Source organism: Balaenoptera borealis, assembly GCF_965194805.1.
Source record: "Balaenoptera borealis genome assembly, chromosome: 12".
NCBI classification, from domain to species: domain Eukaryota; kingdom Metazoa; phylum Chordata; class Mammalia; order Artiodactyla; family Balaenopteridae; genus Balaenoptera; species Balaenoptera borealis.
In genome coordinates, this window is record NC_138869.1 from 56020939 (window position 1) to 56038277 (window position 17339).

Here is a 17339-nt window from a genome sequence, read left to right on the forward strand (position 1 = left end):
TTGCTAAAAATTTTTCAGAAAAAAAGTTGGGTGGGGCACAGAGATGATGTAAGAATGGTAAAATCTTAATAATTTTTAAATCTGGGTGATGGGTACATGGGGGTTCATTATACAATTCTCCTGTGAATTTTTATTATAAATGGTTTTAAACTAGCATTGAGGTTTGGGGGATGACAAATGGAAAAGAATATTACTTGGTCATTTTTCTTTGTTTTTGGTTTTTTTTTTACAAGTAACTTTCTGTTTGTGTTTCATGATGTTTATAACGTTGTCATCCCCATACTTGTGAAAGTTGACCTATAAAGTTACAGAATTAACATCATGTCCTTATGACAGATCTTTCCCTAGACCATTCTGACCTGGTTGCAGAGTTATTGAAGGAGTTGTCTAACCATAATGAACGTGTAGAAGAAAGAAAAATCGCCCTCTATGAACTCATGAAACTGACACAGGAAGAATCTTTCAGTGTTTGGGATGAACACTTCAAAACAATATTACTTTTATTGCTTGAAACCCTTGGGGATAAAGAGGTAAAATGGCAGAATATGTAAACAATAGCCTGTTTTTCCTGTCTTGGATTGCCTGTCATTGCCTATTAATCAAGTGCTACACAGATTTGGAAATTGGGAAAATGAGTCTTTTCTGCTGCTTCTTTCTGCCTGAAATTTTCACTGTAAAGTACTTTTTCTTCCCAACCAAGCAGCTCAGTGATTTTCAACAGTTGACAACAGGGAAAATGAAAGGTTGCTGACAAAATTTTTATAGGAGAGTACTTTTTTTTGCGTATTTGAATTAGTTGTTCAAAAGTAAAACTTCCTTTTTAATAGAATGTAGTGGTTCTTGGTTTCTTTAAGAAGTATTCGTTTTCAACTAGAGATGTGAAAACTTGTGTAATATACCACATATTTTATGCAGTTGTCTACAATTCCCCCAACCCATATTAAGACCCTTAAGTTACAGAAATGGAAAATGTAAAGATCGTCTACAACCCAAAATATTAAAAACATTAAAATATTTCTTCTTAGCCTACAATCAGGGCTTTGGCATTAAAGGTTTTAAGAGAAATCCTAAGGCATCAACCAGCAAGATTTAAAAACTATGCAGAACTGACTGTCATGAAAACACTGGAAGCACATAAAGATCCTCATAAGGAGGTAAGTGACCTGATAGTACTTCTGATATTATTGCATGAAACATACAAACGTTGTTTGAAAGTACTCTTAGCAAGCATTTTCTTAATGTTCAAGGTAGTATCTGATTGAGAAGCAAACATATAATCTTTTCTGTTTAACGAATTATATTGATACCATGGCCTTTTACCTAAAATAGGTGAGCTCTAGGATATAATTTATCTGATTTCATTTTCTCCTATAATTCACTTTTAGATTTCCATTTAGAGTTCACCAATCTTAACTTCACTTTCCATTTACCAATAAGAATTTGGTTTTTTAAAATAACTAATGAAGATAAGAATCATTGTTATTTTAAAGTGGTAAATTGCCTATAGGAGCTAGATGTCTGTTAGAAGTTTACTCAATAAAACAATGAGGACAGCTTTCCTGAAAGAGTCCTGTAAACCTGTCTTGTTACATTATAGTCAGGATATCCCCATCATGACCAATGACACTGATGAGATAATCAGTGAGATAAGATAATCATAAGGACTTTTATTAAAATAATTAGAAAAGCAAGTTTCAAATAGGGAGTGCAACTCTAAGAGGAAGCATCAGAGCAATACATAAGCAAAAGACAAGTCAAAAAAAGGAAGTTAAAACAACAGTGAGACAAAATAGATTAAAGTTAAGTATAAGAGCTAAAACTGTAAAACTCTCAGAAGAAAGCATAGGTGTGAATCTTTGTTACCTTGGGTTAGGCAATGGTTTCTTAGATACAATACCAAAAGCAGAAATAATCAACAAGGAAAAGAAGAGTAAATTGAACTTTATCAAAATTAAAAACTTTTGTGCTTCAAAGGATGCTCTCAGGAAAGTGAAAAGACAACCCATAACATAGGAGAAAATTTTTGCAAATCATGTCTGATAAGGGACTAACAACCATAATATATAAAGAACTCTCATAACTCAACAATGAAAAGGTAAATAACTCAGTTTTTCAACAAGCAAAGGATCTGAATTGACATTTCTTCAAAGAAGATATACAAATGGCCAATAAGCACATAAAAGGATTCTCACCCTCCTTAGTCTTTAGGGAAATGCAGCTAAAACCACAATGAAATACCACACTTCACACACATGATGAAGAACGATAATAAGAAATGTTGGTGAGGATATGAAAAAATCGAAACCCTCTGGGTAATTCACTTTTCAGAAGCTGTGACTGTGAATCTTATAGGAGAGTGAGCCATAACTTTTAAATCTACCTGGATTTTTAATCCGATTTTTTAAAAAATCCAGTTGGTGTTTAGTAGTGGTACATCTGTAGCATCTTGCTGAAGGCTTAAAAAAACTATGTAATGTTTGTACTTTAGTTATCCACCTTCTGACCTAAATAAGGCCTTGTAGCATACCAGTTTTTACCAAAGATAAAATTGACATTCTTAAGCTGTTACAGCTGAAATTAGCCCTAGGTCTTCTGACTTGCAGTGTATTTTCCACTATACCTTTATAAATACCTCTCACAGATTGAGAGCACAAATGAGACAATACCAAAGTAGCAGCAAAAGCAATAATTTTTACATGTTTTCAAGACCATCTTTAGAGATTACAGATTCCAATAAAAATATAGATAACTGTTTCTTCTCTTCATTGCAGAACCAGTGTTTTACCCTCCCCAAGTCCAATATAGAAGGAAAGAAAATCATTATGAACAGTAGGGGAAATAGCCTGTTAACTTGATAACATATTAATGAAATGATTTTTATTTTATTTTGTTAATAACGTGATAAAAGGCACAAGCCCTCCTGTAGTTGAGGGTCTTAACGATGAGCAGGGTCTCAGCGTGGCTGATGCAGAGGACTCCAGTCACAGTGTAGTCTAGGTGGACAGAGCCTCCACTCCCCTGCAGAACTAGACCACAATATAATGTTAAAGTTGCTTTTAATCACTGAATCAAGCCAACATTAAGAGAGCACAAATGAAGGAAGAATGATGTAAAAAAGCACCATGTTTCCATCTTCTAGCTTCAACAGTTATCAACATTTTACCAAACCTGTTTTATCTGTACCCTCACCTTTTATGTTTGTTTGTTTAGTGTTTTCAAAGAAAATCCCAGATATCATGTCCTATGACGTATTTCATGAAGTGTATACATCCAGGACACAGTATAAGTTTTACAAAATTACTTCCCTGCTAAATGTTGACCTCTTTGTTTTAGGTGGTGAGATCTGCTGAGGAAGCTGCGTCAGTGTTGGCCACTTCAATCAGTCCGGAGCAGTGCATCAAAGTGCTTTGTCCCATCATCCAAACTGCAGATTACCCAATTAATCTGGCTGCAATCAAAATGCAAACAAAAGTGATAGAGAGAGTTTCCAAGGAAACCCTTAACCTGCTTTTGCCAGAGATTATGCCAGGCCTAATACAGGTAAGCAGCAAAGCTTGGAGGAATAAGCTATGTGTGATACATTTGGGACTCAGTTATTTTAGACACTTGCCAGGCAACACTAGTGGCATGACCAAGCCTTCCTGCTGTCTTAGGTGTTCGGAGCAAAGGCTTTCCGTAATTAGCTCTGTGTGTGTGTGGTAGAATATACAAAACATAAAACTTACCATTTAGCATGGTAACTTACCATTTAATGTGGTTTTTTTCTATGCATACAAACCCACACATATAAATACTTTTAAAAAATGGGATCATATTTTGTAACATGCTTTGCTTAACTTAATCATAGATTGTGAACTTTTTCCATCCAGTAAATAATATTCTATAATGTAATTTTAATGACTAATATTACATAGTATGTATATTAAGATCCCTCCTGAAGAGAGTTAATCATTCATTTCTTTGTGCTTCTGTAGTATTACCTTTGTGACTCTGTTCTAAGCCGAATACTACTAAATTGTGAGGTCCTTGAAGATAAGATCCAAATCTTTTCCTTTCTTATCTGTGCTTTGGTGCTAAGAACAGAATATACATAATAGGTGTGTGTCATACATATAGTGGGTACTGCATAAATGTTTGTTGGATGAATAACTTAGAGTAATGGTAGGGATGGGCCAGATGTTCAGCCTAATTCAGCCTGGATTACAGGAGTACCTTGACTGCCAGGCCAAGGAGTTTAGGTTTTACTCAATAGTGAGGAGCTGTTGAATTCACTACAGCTGAAAGCTTTAGGAAGGTTAATTCAGAGGCTTCGGCAGGGTGGATTGGCAGAGGGGCAGCCCCAGAGTCAGAGGAGTGCAGCTTTCCAAGCTAAGAAAGAACCCGATAAGGAAGGCTGACAGTGGAGTGGGGGTGCCGAAGGGGAGATGGAGGAGGGAAGGGCACGCCTCTGCCTGAAAAGGTGAGAAATTAACTTTGTCCAGTCAGTAAAGCTCTCTCTCCTCAGCACACTTGGGATCTCCTCTTTGAGTTGCACTTCTGTCTCTGTGGAATGGTACTTTCCTCAGATCCTGCAGGAGTGCTAACAAGGACTTTTCTTCCCAGGGTTATGATAATTCGGAGAGCAGTGTTCGGAAAGCTTGTGTCTTCTGCCTGGTGGCTGTTCACGCGGTAATTGGTGATGAACTAAAACCACATCTCAGCCAGCTCACTGGCAGTAAAGTAAGTAGTGCTACTGTTCTAAAGAGGGTGGCTGTGGGTCCTTCTTCAAAATTTAGTTCTTTGAGTGTGTTAAGGAGTAAATTTGGGGGCTTCCCTGGTGGCGCAGTGGTTGAGAATCCACCTGCCAATGCAGGGGACACGGGTTCAAGCCCTGGTCCAGGAAGATCCCACATGCTGCAGAGCAGCTAAGCCCGTGCCACAACTACTGAGCCCGCGTGCCACAACTACTAAGCCCATGCACCACAACTGCTGGTCCTGCGCTCTAGAGCCCGCGTGCCACAACTACTGAAGCCTGTGCGCCTAGAGCCCATGCTCCGCAACAAGAGAAGCCACTGCAATGAGAAGCCCACGCACCGCAACAAAGAGTAGCCCCCGCTCACTGCAACTAGAGAAAGCCTGCGCGCAGCAAGAAGGACCCAGCGCAGCCAAAAATAAATAAATTAATTAATTAATTTAAATAAAAAGAGTAAATTTGTTATTCGGATTTTAATTAGGCTTTGCGAATCCAACTTATTCCTCTTACCATTTGCAGTTTAGCTGTTTGTACTGTCATATCTGTTACTCAGGTGAGGTCAGTGGTTTGGTAGGGTGGTTGGTAGACTGCTGTGAAAAAAATGCCTACAGCTTCTGGTTATTTATTGATCACCAACTGACTCTCCTCACTCCCACACCCAAATCCTTACCCCCAAGGGCTGTTTAATTAAGAATAAATAGTAGTTATATATCCATGGATTTATATGTCCCCAAATATGGAACAACTGAACATTTAAAAAATCTTCCTTTACGAACTATGATAATCAAGTATTTGTTCTCCTCTTTCTGTTCTTATTATGATCACAATAAATGTTTAACTTTGATTTGTTATGTTAAAATAAATTTTCCAATTAGTCCTTAAGATGCAAAAAAAACACAAAATCAGTCTTGCTTTCTTCATTTCTTTGATACTATCAAAACCTTGAAATTTGTTCTAAGGGGTGAGGATAAACTATGATTGTTGAATTATGGTTTATGAACCAGTTAACTGGCAAGACACTCACCTTCATATAAAAAGTTTCCCCAAATCCTAACAGTTGTCATTACCATAATCAAATTTATTTTTTAAGTAGCAAAGGGAAGAAAAAATACATAGGAGGAAAAAGAGCTCAGGTATATACCTTACATTAAATACCTATACAAGTTATAGATAGATTAAAGCAGTGGTTCTAGGGACTTCCTGGAGGTCCAGTGGTTAACACTCTGCGCTTCCACTGCAGGGGGCGCAGGTTTGATCCCTGGTCAGGGAACTCAGATCCCACATGCTGTGTGGCGTGGCCGAAAGAAAGAAAGAAAGAGAAAGCAGTGGTTCTTAACCTTTTCTGTGTTAACAGACCACTTTGAGCTTTAGGTATAATCTCATCCCAAGAAAAATAAATGCATACAGATAAATTTTACACATAGTTTCGTTGTGTGGGGGGGGCGTTCAGTGAGCCTCTGAATCTCGTGGACACCAGGTTTAAAAACCCTTCGGTCAAAGACAATGTTAAAAAAGCAAACTTTGAACAAAGTGGTTTTCAGAGAAAAATGTATCCTGAGTTTTGTCATAAGTTTAAGTTAGGTCCTGATAATCCAGAGTTGTCTGTAGAAGAATTAAAATTCAGCACTTTACCAGAATACTAGGCAGCCAGTAGTAATGTTGCATGTGAAGACGGTGGGAAAAATATCTGAGAATGACATTAGGTGAAAAAAAAGTAGAAAACAGAATTGGATGTGCTTTGATTCCAAACTATAAAAATATGATCTCGTACAATAAAGACTGCAAAATGACAGAGAAATCAAAAACATTCTTGTTAGGAGAGCAGTTAGGAGAGAGTAGTTGTCTGAGATCTTGGGTGCTGGAGCCCAAGTGCCTAATTGCCTCTCCTGGCCCACTTCTCTCTACCCCTGTGACCTTAGGCAGGGATGGCACATCCTGTATCTCGATTTCCTCATCTGTAAAATGTTGTGAAGATAAAAAGAGAGAATTTAAGGCAGTGTATTGTATAGCATATACTGCTCAAATGTTTATCATTATTGTCTTAATGGTGACTTCTTTTTCTAAATTTTGTATGTTATCACTATAACATTTTTTGAAAAGGCATGCTAGAATACTCAGTCCTGAACAAACTGAGACTTAAAAATATTTTTTTTGAAATTCTTAATTAGCAACCGTAACTGGGGCATTATAATAACCCCTCAGTCTAAAATATCTTTTGAAGCTCACATATGTATAATTTTTTTTAATGAGCATCTTACAATCATTTAGAGCAGCTTTCTCAAATGACGTGTTTGGCTTGAATCTGCAGATGAAGCTACTGAATCTTTACATCAAACGCGCACAAACAGGTTCTGGAGGAGCTGATCCCACTACTGATGTTTCTGGACAAAGTTAGTGAAGCTGATGGAAGTGAACCAGGTCTCTCAAAGGAAGGACAGACAGACCACCCTCATCAATGAAAGGAAATTTTCAAATACATCTTTTGGAAGTTACCATTGTTTCCCAGTTTTAGTTTTTTGTTTTGTTTTGTATTTTCTGTAACAGAGGGCTATCCTCAGTCTGCATGTAACTTTTATGATAGTTATTCCAAATTCAAGAAGAAGCAGTATTAACATCAGTTGGTCAATACAAAGTAATTTTTAATCTAATTCATCATTTCACATGTTTTACTTCTTTGTCCTCCCATTAACCTTTGCCAGTGTTATGATTGTATCCATTTTTTTAAATGCTGGTTAAACAGGAATGCTTAAAGCTTTAAAAGTTTAACAGTCTAAAACATTTTTTGGCCTTTATTCAAATGCAGAATAATATTTTTATTGCTACTTTGAGTTTTGTTCCGTATCATGTCCTATGCTAGAAATATTGAAATGATGTGAAATAAAGCAGGACTAATCTGAACTACAGCTGGACTCTGTTGGTGTGATGGTGATACACGTCATTAATTAGTTGCAACTTCTTTGGGGTGATCTGTAGTTTAAAACTAAGACCTCAAAGACATGTTACAGAATCAGCCAGTTCTGTAAGGCTGATACCCTTTGTTGGTTGTTGATCTTGCCATCTTTATTTAAAACCATGTCCCCTCTATGATCCCTTAAGAAAGCTGTACCAAATCATCAGCCTGTATTTTTCTTGTTACTTATTAAAATAGAAGGTTTCATTGCAGGGTTTTTTGGTTTGTTTATCTTTGTTGTGAATGATGCTTTTTTTATTTATTAATATCAAATTCACTTATGAATAAACTTGATAATGGAAACATAAAAAAAAATCAAGTGCATGTGTGTCCTTGACCGTCTTCTGTTTCTCATTTAATAAACAAACTAATTATTGAGACATGGGAGTCGACCAGCACCTTTTCTTTAAATGGTGGAACCTGGTTTCCTTTTACCATGAAATTGTCTTACTTGAAAACATTGATCCTGATGAGAGAGAAGATGGTGCCAAGGTTATTATCTTTGTATAATGGGCTCAAATTCTCTACCTCTTCAGGGCTAATACTTTTAACTGAGCTGCTGCCTATAGTGTCTTTTGGAAAACTATTAAAAGGGTGATTTTCTGTTACTTTTTAACAAATTTTTTTAATCACCTTTTGCTACACCTCTTATTTTCATGTGCAGCCAACTTTCAAAAATTACCAGTTTTGGTGGAAGGCAAATTAGGTAATTTGGAACCAGGATACTAATGATTTCTCATCTTGACTTTTTTTAAAATCCTAACATAAAGTGAATTTGACTGGAAAGGCAAATACCTATTAGGGAGGCAATTTGCTTTTGTTACAGAGTTATCTGTACTTTCTCTGTTTAATTGGAAAAATGTAGAAATGTATGTAAAGAATTTAAGGCAAGAGTTCTGAATGGATGATTTGTGATAGGCTTTTACCTTCCTTCGTTTTTGTTCTAGCAGCAGGAAAATAGTTTCTCTATATCCCCCCCTTTATCTGTAACAATTTTGTTTTCTACTGTTAATTACATTGTGTATTTATAGTTCTATGCTTACTGTTGTGCATATACTGGCAATAAAACTGTACATAACATTACTTGAACAAATTAACAATGTATATCAGTTGTTTTTCTGTCTCACTGTGTGACAAGCCACTTATCTCATAACTAGGTTTTTAAAAATGTTTAGAAAGTCCTGTTTCAGTGGTATTCTCATGAATTTGTAAGTGCATCCAAGGAGAAAAGATGTGTCAGGGGTAGCAGTCACAGTCCAATGTATATAGCTCTATATGCATGTATATATTATAGCTTATCCTTAAAAAGAAAAGGTATTTTAAACATTGAACTCGTCTCAGTAATGCTTTATGTTCCATGACCTTTGGTATGTTTTATAATCATTTTGGATCTAAATATTGATCTAATTTTGACCTCTTCTTTAAGGTCCTGCTCTAACTACTGTTGACAAATAAATAGAGTGGCTTAAGCTGAATAATAACTCTACTTGAAAACTTAGATCAAACACCTGGCATCTAAAGGCAGGCACTCAAGAAATGAATGAACTGAGTAACAGAAGAGTATGGTTTAATGTGACGAAGTGAAAGCTAAGTCATGTTTAAAATTCTGTTATTTCAGTTGATAAGACTATAAGAAAGTTATTGTTGACTATTCAGATTGCTATATATAATACCTTTAATTTGTTCATTCCAGAAACATATTAAGATGTCGGCTATTAAAGAATGGTGATAAAAAGCTACTGGTTAAATTTTTTTCTTTCTGCTTTTCTCCCCTAAGCTAATCATCAGTGTCATTCATTTACCCACGCTGCTGAGAACCAATTAAAAAAGCATATAATTCCAGGTTTTAAAACATGTTTGTTTCTTGTGGGTTTTCAAAATCTGTAATAGACTTCTGACATTTTCAAGTAAGATATGGTTTGAACCTGAGGTTTCATATTTGGAGTAAATTTGCTATATTCCTTCATATTTTATTATAAACTTCAGGTCAAAATGACTTTTCACCAAGTTATGTCTTACAGTATAAAACTAAAATCTTCAGGCCAGATCTATTTGTAAATTCAAGTGTTTCTTATTATTGTTAATTTAGAAAAACATTTACAGTAAATAGAAATGAGGATTAGTAATGTTGTTCCATAATACATGAGGGTTTTTTTAATTTAACCTTTGATATCTTTGCTTCCTGTATTGTTTTAGTTCATTTTATTGCAGTTAATCAGTATAGTTTTATAGCCATGCAAATGAAAGGTCTAGAATTAAGCTTTAAAAAAAACTGTCAGTTAAAAAGTTATCCATCTCTATTGTGGAATATTTGGAAAATAATGAAAAACTGAGGGAAAAAAAATTACCTCTCATAGCACCACTTGAGATGACCTGTGTTGTTATTTTGTGGAGTGCTAAGATAATCAATTTGATTTAATGCTGAAAACTGTAAGGGAACATTAAGTTTCGTTAACCAGAGAATGACAAGATTAGAATTAGCTAAGATTTTGAATGCTTCTGTTCTGTGCATGTATTTAACAATACATTTTGAATATATTCCTTCTTTGTTTTTCTATAGGATGACTTCTAACAGCAGCAAAATATTCATTGGTATGTGTGCAGCATAATCCTGTGTTGTTGATCTTCACTGGATATTTTTATAACAAATAGCTACATCTTTGGCACATCTCCAATTATTTCCTACTTGGCAACTTTATAGATGCCTTTAGTATGAAATTACTAAATATAGAAAAACAATCCTTATTTAAAGATATACTAATTACTTAAATAGCTGGGTTTAAATTACTCTTATAATAGTAATCTAAAATAGAACAGGAAAATACAAGAAATCTTTATATGTATTGGAATTTCAGTATTTCAAACTTACCTACATTCATCCATGCAGAAGATATGTGAGTAGTTGCCTTCAGGGAGACAGAGTAGAGCAAATAACCATGATACAGTGTGGTTAGTGCTATAGTAGAGAATAACACAGGGTGCTGATGGGAGCTAGGGAATGGGGGTGGGGGGTACACATAAGGAGTAATCACAGAAGGCTTCCTAGGGGAAGAGGTGATGTTTAAATTTAGTCTAGAAACTGAATGGGTATGAGGCTCATTGGGGTGACAGGGTAGGGAGAGCAGAGGGAAGCCAAAGAGCAAGGCAGTGCTCTATGAAGTAAGAAGCATTACAGCATGTCCCTGGAACTTTTTAAACCATGATTTGTTTTGGAAAATGTTGAAAGAAATCTCATATACTCTCTTAAAAGTCCCCATAAAATATGTTTCAAAAAGAAAAAAAAAATCTGTGCATTCTCACAATCAAGAAAGCTTGGCTATAGCTTTTCTTTCAGGAGTTTTAGTTCAAAAGTTTTCCTTTTCTTACAAAGTTATAATACTGAATTTGCTTTCCAGACTGAATGTATCATTTGTGTCTCCCCAGCTGGCCATCATTACACAGGTTGGTTTAGCTGGAACATGGGATGCCAGTGGAGAATGACCCCAGATTGAGTACTAGATACTCTGAGATATAATCTAACTGAACTAAGGAGTTCACTGAAGACTTAAACTGAAGAACAGCATGGTTAGAATTAACATCACAAACACCTCAATTTTACATACTCTGAAAACTTCAGAAGTGAGTTAGTTTTTAGGTTACAATTTTTTTACAGATTGGTCTCTATGAATCTGGTTCTGATTACCCTTATTTACCTACTAAATATTTGAGCACCTGCTCTGCATCTGACACCTCTAAAATCTGTCTGCTGTAAATATGTAGCTGTGGATCGGGTAATAGGAGAGATGCCTTAATGTGCTTTCAGAAATGTGATCGGTACAGGAGGGACCAGCCTGTAACTCAGGGTAGGAGGTGCTGCTTCTTGCAAACCATCCTGACCAGATAGCCCTGCAGGCAGCCCTGGTCACCCAGTATTTTTTCCAGTAAGAAAGTGTGAATCTGTTATTTTTATTGGAAATGAGTGCAAAAAGGGATTGCTTGCTGGTTATAGTTTAAAGACAATTTTACAACATTAATTTTTATCTAAGTTCAGGTCAGAGTAGAGACTTAGAGTTGAATTATTTCAACAAAGCAAGAAATGTGCCTTTTCTTCTCCATCCTCCTAAAGCCATGGTTTTCGACTAGGGATGATTTTGCCCACTGGAAGACATTTGGCAATGTCTGGAGGTATTTTGGGTTGTCACAACTCAGTGGGGGAGTGCTACTGACATCTAGTGGGTACAGGCCAAAGGCGCTGCTGAGCCTCTTACATACACAGGACTGCCTTACCCCCCATCCCACCAGATGCAAAAAACAAGTATCCAGCCCCAAATGTCAGTAATGCCCAGGTTGAGAAAACTTGCACCAAAGCAAAGGAGTTTCCATGGATAGTTCCATGGGTAATACAGCCCAGTTTAAAAACACTGAATCAGTTTTTTACACTAATGTTGAATACAAAGGTGAACAATCCAGAACTCATTTCCAGCTGAATTTTAGGATAAATTTTCTCATTTTTTAATACATATGGGCTCACATGCCAAACATTCAACACAAATCATTGATCCTCAACTCAACCCAAACTATTTTCTACTTTTTCTCCTACAACTTACTCCAGTCTAAAGTCTCAGTCCAATGCTAGGGTAGTCCTTCAGATTTTCCTCTAAGAGAAATGGTGATTTTTATTTCAAAGAACTGATTTCTAGCTCTTGAGGTCAGAGAATTTCCATACAGTGAGGCTTCCTCCAGGTCTGCAGCAATGTAGATGACCGAGGAGACCCAGAAGAATGGCCTTGAGGTTTGTTGGCCAGTATTAAGTCGATATTCAAATATTGTGTAATTCCACCTGCATGAGATACCTAGAGACAGAAAGTAGAATGGTGTTTGTCAGGGGCTGCAGGGTGGAGGGAATAGGGCGTTATTGTTTAATGGGCACAGAGTTACTGTTTGCAATGATGAAAAGAGTTCTGGAGAAGGATGGTGGTGACAGTTGCAAAACAATGTGAATATATTTAATACCACTGAACTAAACATTTTAAAATGATTAAGATCGTAAATTTCTTATGTGTATTTTACCACAATTAAAAATAATTTAAAAAATAATGGTCATGGGCTTCTCTGGTGGTGCAGTGGTTAAGAATGCGCCTGCCAGTGGTCACGGGTTCGAGCCCTGGTCTGGGAAGATCCCACATGCCGCGGAGCAACTAAGCCCATGCACCACAACTACTGAGCCTGCGCTCTAGAGCCCGCGAGCCACAACTACTGAAGCCCGCGCGCCTAGAGCCCGTGCTGCACAACAAGAGAAGCCACCATGATGAGAAGCCCGTGCACCACAACGAAGAGTAGCCCCCACTTGCCGCAACTAGAGGAAAGCCTGTGTGCAGCAACGAAGACCCAACGCAGCCAAAAATAAATAAATAAATAAATAAGATTTCTTTTTTAAAAAGTGCCTCAAAGATTTTTTTAAATAAATAAATAATGGTCATTAAAATGAGGTCAAAATACAAAAGTAATTAAGAACTCTGTTCACCACCTGATTACTGTGAACAACTCTATGTAAAGATGTTTGGGTAAATAATATATCGAATGATACCTATGGTGTATAATATATATATATATATATACTGAGTATTTAAAAGAGCAGAGTAGGCAAATTGAAGCAACTCTTTCTTTTTAATTTTTTAATTTTTTGGCTGCGTCGGGTCTTAGTTGCAGCACGCGGTATCTTTCACTGTGGCGCGCGGGCTCCTCTCTAGTTGTGGCATGCGGTTTTCTCTCTCTAGCGATGGCGTGCGAGCTCAGTAGTTGTGGCGTGCAGGCTTAGTTGCTCCACAGCATGTGGGATCTTAGAACTCCGACCAGGGATTGAACCCACGTCCCCTGCATTGGAAGGCGGATTCTTAACCACTGGACCACCGGGGAAGTCCCAAAGCAACTCTTGTAAAAGTTGCTGTGTTGAGACGTGTTGCCCACAAAGATTGCAAAATTTCAATCATGGCTTCCTCTCTTGCACTCTGCTCATTTTGTTCATTCACTGATTTCAGTGATTCTGACCTCACCACTGATGGGTTTTTCTAAATTTGGCATATGGAATCAGACCCACTTTGTCTAAGTCCTGCCTCCTTTAAGGTTCATACCATAGGTAGATCTGCCACCTTCTGCCTCCTGTCACCACCCTTGCCTTCTGCTGTTGTATCAACTAGTTGGCATCTGTCCTAGATTTCCTCACCTTCCCAAGAGAGGATAGTAGTAGAGAATGGATTATGCAGTGAAGCTGCTCAAGTGCAAAGTCACTATTTCCACCACTTGGACAAGTTAATCTCTCAAAGCTTCAATTCCTCATCTACAGAGCAGCAAAAACAATAGCACTTATCACATAAGAATATTATGGGACTAAATGAAATAATGCCTGTTTCTTGGGCATAGCCTGACACTCCACATGTGAGGGCCTTTAGAGCTGCAGTCTTAGACGGGGTACAGCCATCCAGCTGACTCCCAGGGCTGCTGCTGTCTTCCTTTGTGCTCAGTCATTTCACCATCGTTGGACCTGAGCTGCTCCACCCAGCCATCAAAGACCCAGCATTTCATTTGCTAATTGCGGGGCTTTAAAAAAATTTTTTTTGATTGTGGTAAAAAACCATGTAACATTAAACTTAACCGCTGTAGCCATTTTTAAGTGTACAGTTCAGTAGTGTTAAGCACATTCACATTGTTGTACAACAGTCCTCTAGAACTTTTTCATCTTGCAAAACTGAAATTCTACTCCCATTAAACACTAATTACCCTTTCTCTAGCACTTGGCACCCATCCGTCTACTTTTTGTTTTTATGATTCTAACTACTTTAGATACTTCATAGGAGTGGAATCATACAATATTTGTCCTTTTGTGACTGGCTTATTTCACTTAGCATAATGTCCTCAAGGTTCATCCATGTTGTGGCATGTGCCAGTATTGCCTTCTTTTTTAAGGCTGCATAATATTCCAGTGTGTGTATATACTACATTTCTTTACCCATTCATCTATTTTGGAAATTTTTGTTGCTTCCAACTCTTGGCTGTTGTAATGCTGCACAGGCCTTTTTTTTTTTTTAAACCATTTATGTGTTTCTAGCACTGTCCACAATACTTGAACATAGCAAGTCTTAATACTTGTTTTATAAATGAATACATGAATAAATTAATTCAGTGAGTCTTTAGAATATACAAGTCTCCTAAAAACAATAAAATTGTTCTATGTGTCTTTACATTCTGACTTTTGTTGCTGCTTTATATTTTAGCATGAAAATATGTAATAAATACTGTATACTAATTGTTCTTTCCTATGTGTCAGGTTTTGTGCCGAGTACTTTAGATGAATTAACTTTTCATTCTAATCCTACAAGGCAAGTATTGTTATTATCATCATCATCTCCAGTTTACAGAAGAGAGACTAAGACTTAGAGAAGTTAATTGATTTGCCCAAGTCATGTAGCTCATAAGCTGTGTTTTAAACCCAGACTGAGCCCAGAGATAGAAAACTTAATCTCTGTGCTATAAATGCTCTAGTTATTGTACATGAACATTTTTTAGGTCCCCTCCCAACTTTGTGAATAGTGGTGCCTTTAAGGTCTAAAAAAAAAAAAAACAAAAACCACCACCACCTATGGCATTTCAAAACTGCTCTTTAGCTGCTGTATAAATAAATAAATAAATAAATAAAATTCAAAAATTTAAAAAAAAACTGCTCTTTAGGTATTTTGAAAAACTGGTGCATAAGAATAGTGAGTTTCTAAAAATGCACACATCTCACCTAGGGAAGTACAGAAGTACTCAGAATAAGTAAAAATAATATCCATAGTAGTTAAAGAAGAGGATGCAATTTCCATATCCTCTATTGTCCTGGAAGCATTGATAAAATGAGGCCTTATAATTCAACCCAAACAACATTTGTCTTGGAGATGCCTGATAACCCGAAGTGTGGCTAGGCAGGGCAGCTAAGCTCCAGCCCTAACATCTCGCTGAGACTAATACTTATTTCATCATCCTTTCTAACTGTGCTTCCTTCCTTTGCTTGCCTGTCTTCAAGCCTGGTTGGCAAGAGACGTCTCAGGAAGACACCATACAATAGCCCTAAGGAGGGGTAGTCAGCCCAGACTGGAATACAGGTATAGTAAGGGAATGTCTCCAAGAAGAAGAGGAAAAGAGGGAAAGAGGGAAAAGAAAGGGGGATTCATGATGAGCCAATGTATTGAGAAGGGGTTTTCTCAGACTTTGGGAGTGAATGTAGGTAATTCGACAAGCAAATGAAAAGCAAAGCAGGTATCATAATATACTATATCCTTATTTGTGAGTATTTACACATAACGATGGTATTAATGAAAGTTGACTTCACCAAAAAGCTGCTTTAGCTCTGATTGGGTAGGAGGTATATAGATTACCCAATCCTTACCTTCCCTTGAAGAAAGTGAATAGATAGTGTCTAAAACCACATACAATATCAGGAGATATAGCTAAAGGTTGAAAGTGGCTGCTTTGGAAACTAGCAACGTCATGAGAAGGGAGGTTGGGGCAGGGGACTGTGCTTTGTTACTGATGGATGTTTTAAGCTATGTACTTATACCACTTTGATTTTCTTAAAAAGTAAATGAATTACACCAGCACTTCCAGATGTGTATTGTTCATGGTGCAAAACAACAACCAAAAAAAAAAAAAAAACGTGTACATGATATATGATTTCAAAGTTTGGGGGAAAAAAAGGGTACATTCAAGATTGCAAATCTGGGGTATAGAGACAGGAGGAACTGAGGAAGAGAGGAAAAAGACTATTTGAGATGTGGGGTATGACTTCATTTGTATGACTTCATATATATTTGTTTTATTAAAGTCTTATCCCTACAGAAGTGTAACTAAGAATTCTGGTCTTTTCCTCTGCTTCCTTGGCCCAATCTGCCTTTTTTCCTGCCTCCGTATTCAAACCAGTATTTATACATTACAAACACCAGTCTCTGGTGTATGATGTTTGGTCAAAAAAAAAAGTGGTATCTCAGTTCAGAAAATCCCTTACCACATCAGTGATGATTGGGGAAGATTGATGCTCGCTTTAGGTCCCCAGACCTTGGTTATTTATTTATTTATTTTTGGCTGCTTTGCGTCTTCGTTGCTGCATGCGGGGCTTTCTCTAGTTGCGGCGAGCAGGGGATACTCTTTGTTGCGGTGAGTGGGCTTCTCTTGTTGCTGAGCATGGGCTCTAGGCACGTGGGCTTCAGTAGTTGTGGCACGCAGGCTCAGCAGTTGTGGCTCGTGGGCTTTAGAGCACAGGCTCAGTGGTTGTGGTGCACGGGCTTAGTTGCTCCTCGGCATGTAGGATCTTCCCAGACCAGGGCTCGAACCCATGTCCCCTGCATTGACAGGTGGATTCTTAACCACTGTGCCACCAGGGAAGTCCCCAGACCTTGGTTTTTAACACCTTTCCTGCAAAAGAAGAAGTATTACCTTTGAAATTTCTGATTTTAATATCATGTAAGATTTTGCTATTCCACAGACCAGCAGTATCCGCATCACTCAGAAATTCATCAGTGCGGAATCCCAGGCCTCACCTCAGAATCTGCATTTTTAACAAGCTCCCAGGTAACTCATATGTATGTTATGGTTTGTGGTTCATATGCATGCTCATGTATGAGAAGCAGTGATCTAGAGGTATTTATG

The 17339-nt window shown here is 37.3% G+C and overlaps 1 protein-coding gene and 1 long non-coding RNA gene across 40 annotated transcripts in view; one reads left to right on the forward strand and one right to left on the reverse strand.

Moving 5' to 3' along the window:
- CLASP2 (cytoplasmic linker associated protein 2) overlaps positions 1-7913 on the forward strand; it is a 175116-nt gene extending 167203 nt beyond the window's left edge. For all 39 annotated transcript variants that reach the window (XM_082348296.1, XM_082348318.1, XM_082348329.1 and 36 more), the window contains 5 exons: positions 337-530; positions 1026-1154; positions 3334-3540; positions 4603-4719; positions 7041-7913. In XM_082348296.1, coding sequence (XP_082204422.1) covers positions 337-530; positions 1026-1154; positions 3334-3540; positions 4603-4719; positions 7041-7127 — 734 coding nt within the window. In that variant the 3' untranslated portion in view covers positions 7128-7913. The remainder of the gene's footprint in view (positions 1-336; positions 531-1025; positions 1155-3333; positions 3541-4602; positions 4720-7040) is intronic.
- Positions 7914-8520: 607 nt separating this feature from the next.
- Positions 8521-16856, reverse strand: LOC309608561. Its single transcript, XR_014232969.1, has 2 exons — positions 16699-16856; positions 8521-12514 (listed from the first exon to the last, which is right to left on the reverse strand). It is a non-coding gene; the product is annotated as an uncharacterized lncRNA (long non-coding RNA).
- Positions 16857-17339: the final 483 nt, after the last annotated feature.